Source organism: Schistocerca piceifrons, chromosome 3 (genome assembly GCF_021461385.2).
Source record: "Schistocerca piceifrons isolate TAMUIC-IGC-003096 chromosome 3, iqSchPice1.1, whole genome shotgun sequence".
In the NCBI taxonomy this organism is placed as follows: domain Eukaryota; kingdom Metazoa; phylum Arthropoda; class Insecta; order Orthoptera; family Acrididae; genus Schistocerca; species Schistocerca piceifrons.
The window spans coordinates 61,744,674-61,752,752 of record NC_060140.1 but is presented as its reverse complement, the minus strand read 5'-3'; the positions used below and the strand labels follow the sequence as shown (position 1 = coordinate 61,752,752).

Here is an 8,079-nt window from a genome sequence, read left to right as displayed (position 1 = left end):
ACATTGCCAACAGCATAAGATGGCCCATTCATGTAGAGTTTTTTGTGAAAGTGGAGAACTGAGGAGGGAGAACTAAGATTCGTGGCTATGCCTCTCCTGGCCACTGCCTTGTGCTGATCGGCACAGACTTTGCAAACTTTGGACAAAACCTAAGCGTTGAAATCTGTACTAGTCTTATCCACATTCTTAGCAACTCTCTAGTTACTCGTTCTGGTACAGAACTTGCGTTGCTGATTTAATTTTAATTTGTGATTTTGCCGCATTAACTTCGAATTCGTGAGCTGGCCAAATAAGGGCATCTTGTTGCATTTTCTCGTTATCTCCACTAAATAATAACTAACGATCACTGCGTTTGGCCGCTATGCCCAACGACAACACTGTCACAGCCATCACCAGCAAACTTAGGAGTACAACCGGTTATAATTGTTATTAGAGGGTCGCTTGTCCGCAGCTCGTGGTAGTGCGGTAGCCATCTCGTTTCCCACGCCCGGGTTCCCGGGTTCGATTCCCGGCTGGGTCAGGGATTTTCTCTGCCTCGTGATGACTGGGTGTTGTGTGCTGTCCTTAGGTTAGTTAGGTTTAAGCAGTTCTAAGTTCTAGGGGACTGATGACCATAGATGTAAAGTCCCATAGTGCTCAGAGCCATTTGAACCATTTAGGGTCGCCTGACCGTGAAAAATGCTACAGGACAATTGAAGTATCTTGTACTTTAAGTCAAGTTTGGTCATAACAGATTTTTATTTGCTCGATTCATACAAAATGACGCTAATACTAGGGGGAGGCACCATATGATAATGAATTCTAAGTCATTTTACTGCTCATCATCGTTTCATCCCCATCGACGCTCAAGTCGCCGAAGTGGCGTCAAATCGAAAGACTTGCATCCGGCGAACGGTCTACCCGACAGCAGGCCCTAGTCACACGGATATTATCGACCAGTACCAAAAGTGCCAGCAACCAGTTACTTTTACATTTCATGACAAGAATGTATCTTTTGGATTTTCAGGTCTTGTATTTTTTCCGTATTTGCAGTTAAAATGATTGAATATAGGTTCCGCCTTTTATGCAAAACACTGTGTGTTCTTGTTACCCAAACACGTTTCAGCACCTGTGTGCCATCGCCAGTCGGTTTTGTTTGTTGAAAAACTTTAAAAAATGAATATATTTTAGGTTGTAAATCATCTAACAAAATTAATCCTAAAACCTGTTTTTGTTCGTGTTTTTTCATGTCTTAATTTTACATTATTCGGTTTTGCACGACCATTTGTGTGGTGTCCAGCACTGATAGCTTGTCATCTGCAAAACATACGATGTAAATGTGAATTTTATCAGCGAGCCAGCACGTCTCTCGAATTTTAAAATAGGTGATTCTAGTGTGGCAAAATGTTTTGCATATGTATTTGTGATTATTCACGTTTTGTTGTTACAGATCCTTCTCCTATCACCTTGTGAAAGCAACCCACACATATATTAAATGTACTTTGTATAATTTTGGTTTAAGAAACAGGTTTTCACTTCGCAAAATATGTTGTAAACTATGTTGTTCTACATCGTAACATCGTCATTGTTTACTTTTTCCTCTCTTATTCTCTCTCTCTCTGCGTATGTGGGTGTTAGTGTGTGTTCGTTTGTTACCTCCTTTAGCTGTTTGTGTTGCATTTACTGTAAAGTTCCTGAAATGTGTTAAATAGTGTGCCTTTATAGAATGTAGTGTGTTTATTTATAACTTATTTGCCTTCTGCTGCCGGCCGCTGTGACCGAGCGGTTCTAGGCGCTTCAGTCCGAAACCGCGCTGCTGCTACAGTCGCAGGTTCGAGTCCTGCCTCGTGCATGGATGTGTGTGATGTTCTTAGGTTAGTTAGGTTTAATTAGTTCTAAGTTCTAGGTGACTGATGACCTCAGATCTTAACTCCCATAGTGCTTAGAGCCATTTGAACCATTTGAACCATTTTTTGCCTTCTGCTATTGCCTTCTGTACGTGGAAATTTTCTTCTATTGTTCGTTTGTGCTATTGACTAAGGCTAGATTTCAGTACTCTTAAGTCAGTTGCTATAACACTTGAATGGTGATTATGGGCTATTAGGTGGTCAGCAAATGTAATATGGGTGCTGTTACTTTTTAGGCTTCTGAGGTGTTCTAAGTATCTTGTTTTAAAATTCCTGCATCTTTGTCCTATGTATACTGATTGGCAAGTGTTGCATGTAAGTTCATATATTGCTGATGTTTTGAATTTATCTTAGGTGTCTCCTGAGTTGTGAGTCTGTTCTGTATTGTGATGTCCGTCCTGTATCCTATTTGAAGCTCTGTTTCTTCGATATGTTGTCTATTCTGCGGACAGTTTTGTTATTGCAGGTGAGCATGTGCCATTTTTATTTTGCGTGTGTGTTGTTGTTGCACTGTCATGTCTTGCATGTGATCACTGTTTGTGTGTTGTTCTGTGTTGAGTAGGGTTTTGCGTGTGTGTGTGTGTGTGTGTGTGTGTGTGTGTGTGTGTGTGTGTGTGTTTGTGTGTGTCTGTCTGTGTGTGTGTGTGTGTGTGTGTTCGTTCGTTCCTTTTTCATTTACAAATTTGTTGGTATTGTCTATCATATGAGTCTCGTAACCATTTTCCATAACTATTTATTTATTGTGTTTAGCTCCTGTGTGTAATTCTGTTTGCTTAGCGGTGTTAAGTCCAATGATACTGAAACGTGCTTGCTTGTGTGCCACTGGGTGGTTTCTTTAGATTGTAAAAAGTACTGCTCATGTTTGTCAGTTTTCGAAATATTGTGAAGTATTGGGTGTTGTTTGTGTTTCGTATGGTGAGATTTAGAAAATTTAATGTGTTGTCCGTTTCTAATGTGAAGTGACTTTTTGGGTGTAAGTTGTTTCTTTCGTTGTGTAGCTGTTCTATGTGTGTGTGTGTGTGTGTGTGTGTGTGTGTGTGTGTGTGTGTGTGTGGTTCATCAGTGAGGCATATTATGCTATCGACATAATGGTACCAGTATAGTACTTAGTACTTTTTGGTTTTATTATCTTTGTGAAGATCTTGTTCTCTAAGTTGTTCATGGATATGTTAACCAGGAGGCTGATAATTGGTGAGCCCATTTTCAGTCCATGTTGGGAATAAAATTCTTTGTTGAACATCAAGTAATTTTGTGCAGTTATAGTCTTGGACTATGTTGCTGTTTCATTACTGTGTGAGTCTGCCATGTTTCCTTGTTGTTTTAGTCTTTGTATGATGAGGCGATAGTTTCAATTATTAGAATGCAAATGTATATTTATGTGACATCAGATGATATAAGGCTTGTTTTGTCTGGTATGTCTATGTTCTTGATTGTCTCTACTAGTTCCATTGAGTTATTTGTGGTCCTGTTGTTTTCAAAAGTGTATATTTTCTTTGGTAATGTGTATGTATATTGGGCTAGGTGATATAATGGAGCATTTCTGAAGTTAATGATCGGTCTTACAGGGGTATGTTCATTGTGTGCCTTTGGCAGGGATTTTTTTTGTATCATTTCTTTTATTTGGTCTTTTGAGAATGTATTTTTGGTGTTTTTGAATGTTTCTCTGGTACCTTGCTGTTGGGTCACTGGTCAGTTTCTGATGTTGTTGTCCTTCAAAAACTCTAATGTTTTATCTATGTACTTCTTTTCATTTATAATCACAGAAATGTTCCTTTTGCCTACCCTTGTTAGTACAGCATTGGTTTGTTTTAATTTTTGTTTTAGCTTGATGACTGTGGTTCCCTCTGGTGTTTTGCCATTAGAGATTATTATGGATTTGTGTGTTCTGCTTATCTGTGTTATTCCTGCAGCAACTAATTTCCTTGTTAACTTTGCATTAAATTTAGGTGTACTCAGTCTTTCTTGTTCTTTTATAATGTATTCACATTCTGTTATGAGATCTTCTGTTGTTTTGTGTGATATGTGTGTGTTAATGTTGTGTTTAGGTCATTTCTTCAGTAGGTTTTTTCTTGTTTGGTGAGATGGTGTCAGCTAGGTTGATGATTCTCTCATTGAATTGATGTTTTTGATTGTGGTGGCTGTTTGTAGCAGGTGTGCTTGAGATGTTTACGATTCTGTTTAGTTTTTGTTATGTTTGTCCTGTTTTTCTTGCATTATTTTCCGTATGTGTACCTTTTCTCTCTCGGTCATTTCCTGAAACTGAGATGATCTTGCGTATTTATTGGCCAATTCTAAATGTGTTTTGTAAAGTTCGCTGTTGAACAACTGGTTTTTGACGTGTGATTCTCCAATTTCATGTTTTAGCCTCATAATCTCCACCTTCATTTTCACTTCATTTGCTGCAGTTGACATGCTGTTCACAGGTTTTTTATATAATTTGGAATTACATTATGAGTTAGGCGGTTTTTATTAAACTGTAAATTTCATTAAGGTGTTCCTGTGTTTTTACACTGGTACCGTTATGTCGATGATATAACATGCCTGATTGATGAACCATACAGACACATATAACAGCTACACAATGAAACAAACAATTTACACAAAACATTCGCCTTATTCACTTCACATTAGAAACAGAAACAGACAGCACACTAAATTTTCTTGATTTCTCCATACGAAAAGCATACAACACCCATAACTTCACAATACCCAAGAAGTGGCGATACACGAGCACCACCATTCACAATCTATCGAACCACATGGTGGCACACAGGCAAACAAGCTTCAGATTCATGCTCCACAGATTGAACTTAAGACCTATAAGCAAACAGAATTATACACAGGAGCTAAACACAATAAAATAAATAGTAGTGGGAATTGGTTACAAGACCCATATGATAGATTGATTGTACCAACAAATTTAATGCCCACATGAAGACATGAGAGTGCAACAATACACACACAAAACAAAGTAGCACACGCTCACCTGCAACAAAAAAAAAAAAAAAAATCCACAGAACAGACAACATATTGAAGAAATAGGGATTCAAATTGGATGCAGGACAGAGAACAAAATACGGAACAAACTCACGACACAGGAGACACCTAAGATAAATTCTACAGATCAGTAATACATGAACTCACATGCAACAATTGCCATCAATATACACAGGAAAAAGGTGCAGGAATTTAAAAACATGATACTTAAAATACCTCAGAGCCCTAAAAAGTAACAGCAGCCATAGCACATTTTCTGACCACCTAATAGCCCATAAGTACCACCCAACTATAATAGCAACAGAATTAATAATACTGAAATCCAGCCTCAGTCTATAGCACAAACTAACAAAAGAAGAAAAGTTCCACATGCAGAAGGCAACAGCTAAAGGAGGTAACACACAGACACACACGCACACACACACACACACACACACACACACACACACACACAGAGAGAGAGAGAGAGAGAGAGAGAGAGAGAGAGAGAGAGACGGAAAGTAAACAATGATGATGTTAGAACACACAACAACATAGTTTACACCGCGTTTTTCAAAGTGAAAAGGCGTTTGTTAAACCAAAATTATATAAAGTACATTTACTATGTGTGTGTGTTGCTTTCAGAACTTGATAGGAGAAGGATCTGTCACAACAAAACTTGAGCAATTGCAAATACATACCCAAAACATTTTGCCACATCAAAATCACCTTTTTTGAAGTTCAAGGACATGATAACTCGCTGATGAAATTCATATATACATAGTTTGTTTAGCAGATAATAAGCTGTCAGTGCAGGATACCATACAGATGGTCCTGCAAAACTGAATAGTGCAAAACTAAGGTAAGAAAAAAATGAACAAAAACTGTTTTCAGCCTTCATTTTGTTAGACCGTTTACAGCCTAAAATATGTTCACTTTTTACAGTTTTTTAATAAACAAACTCTATTGATGATGGCACAGAGGTGCTGAAACGTATTTGAGTAACATGAACACACAATGTTTTGCATAAAAGGCGGAACTTATATCCAATAATCTTATGACAAGGACGTATACTGCTGTCAAAGCTTTAAACTTTTATCTGAATTAGCACACATTGGATACCAAGGCTCTTTTATTGAATTAAGCACTGAAGCTTGGCTCTTGGGATGTCTGAAAGTAATATTTCTAGTTTTCTTATTCGAATATATTTTTTGACACCTTTGTATTAACAGCCTTTGTAACATAATTATTCTGCCTCCATAACACAGTTATTTGCTGGAAAATATAAGAATGCAAATTTTTGTACAGTGAGGTATGTCATTAATACAGACATCGGTTATATATTCTGTTTGGAGCATTTTTTTTTATTAGAATCACATTCTGTATTCGCTGACAAGTGTTTTTGATCATAATCTTTGTTTTACAAGTATATCAAAAAAGTTTTAAAAATTTGTTGATAGGTGAGCATTTTTTAGATATATTAATTTCTATATAACATCATAGCTGTTTATTTTACAGTCGTTTATTGACAGAGATCTCCTAACTAAAGCTAGTATGTTTTTGTGTGCCTTTACTTCCAACAGCTTTGTCTGAGGAAATATGGAGCATCTGCTTGAGTTCAACTTTCAGCAACTGACAGATTTGTTTGTGAACAAATATTAGTATGAATATCCCTTGCTTGAAATCTGATAGTTGGCTCATTTTCAGCAAACCTTTTGTTTGTGCTGTTATTGAAAGTCACTTTGAAAATTAATGCTCCACATTGAGGAATCCGTTCTGCTTATGAAACTTCACTCTTTTGCCTAACTTCATGCTAGACAGAAATGAAGAAAGAGAGCAAGGGTCCTGATATAAAATGGAGACCTCTGTGCCTTTCAATGTTTGCAGCAATATAGATTTTCTTCCATTATTTTCCCACATTACATTCGATGATATGTTAATAACAGGAAGTAATTTTTAATCTCAATGGGCTTTACCACAAAAATATCAATACAAGTAAACTTTATTATGCCAAAAATTCCTTTATTAAATTTGTTTCTTGATAAATTATTTACAAATAATTGATTACAGTAACAATATTATGAACTAGGTATAAAATAAATACTTTTATACATTGCATAGTATTCTTAATTATGCACCATGTTGACTTCTTAATGTACAATTAATAGCAACAATAATTTTTCATATGTAGCATTTAAATTTTGAATTAATAATTTTTAAAAGTATTCAAGTTCAAAAATGATGAAGTCTTCATACTGCATCGACAGAGACAAAATATTATAACTTTACACAATTTTTATGTCATTTTTAATGTATGTCGTATTCTCAGCAAAATTATATAACGTTTAAAAGGGCGACACTTCTTCCAGTAATACACAGTTAATATGACAATCACTAGAATCACATAGTCTTATATCACTCATTTGTTTGTAATCTATGTTATTCCACTGAATTTTAGTGACATTTCGAAATTATCATTTGTCAAACAATATAAGAATTAGGTACAATTTTTTGCCCATGTTATTCAAATATAATTTATTGATATATTCACTTACAACTATTCACTTCAGAGGCCAGCTCCAGTACATCGTGTCACAATGTTTGGTACATACGATTAAAGAAACTGCAAACATGCCATTTGTATAGGTTACATACTGGACTCATACTGCCATACAGTTTGCCGCCAGTGATAAATCATTCGGCTGGCTCACGAGTAAACATGGCTCGACACGCGGACACAACATTCACTTGATACTTATTCAGGAAAGTCGTCGAGCGATATCGTCTCTGCACGGGCGGACGCTCGGCAGCCCAGCCACTCAGAAGGCGAAGCGGGGCGCATGCTGCGCCGTCATTGGCCAGCGGTAGAAGGGCGAGTCGGGCCGGATGCTGCCCAGCTTGTTGCCGGCGAGGCCGTTCTCGAGGCGCTCCCTCTGGTGGCGCAGCAGCACCTCGGCGTGCGGGTACTTGTCGAAGAAGAGCTCGCCCAGCGAGAGCAGGTACTTCACCACCTGCACGGCGTCCTGCCCCGTCCTCAGGAAGGGGTCGGGAGTCGCGTCTGCAACAGTGCGCACAGCACCCAAGGATGAAATTTGACACCGTCAGGTTAGAGCAAGAAATCTGTTTGCAGTACACTGTTTTATTCATAAATGTCTTAATCGTACTTGATACATGTATTACACTTAACAAGTTTCGCCTCTGAAGAGTCATCATCAGA

The 8,079-nt window shown here is 37.6% G+C and overlaps 1 protein-coding gene across 1 annotated transcript in view; it reads right to left on the bottom strand.

Annotated features, from left to right (window-relative positions):
• Nucleotides 1-6,984: 6,984 nt before the first annotated feature.
• The window catches only part of LOC124789382, a 598,764-nt gene continuing 597,669 nt past the window's right edge, over nucleotides 6,985-8,079 (bottom strand). Inside the window, exon 5 of the mRNA XM_047256715.1 lies at nucleotides 6,985-7,920. Within this exon, the coding sequence (XP_047112671.1) occupies nucleotides 7,682-7,920 (239 nt within the window). The 3' untranslated portion in view covers nucleotides 6,985-7,681. The remainder of the gene's footprint in view (nucleotides 7,921-8,079) is intronic.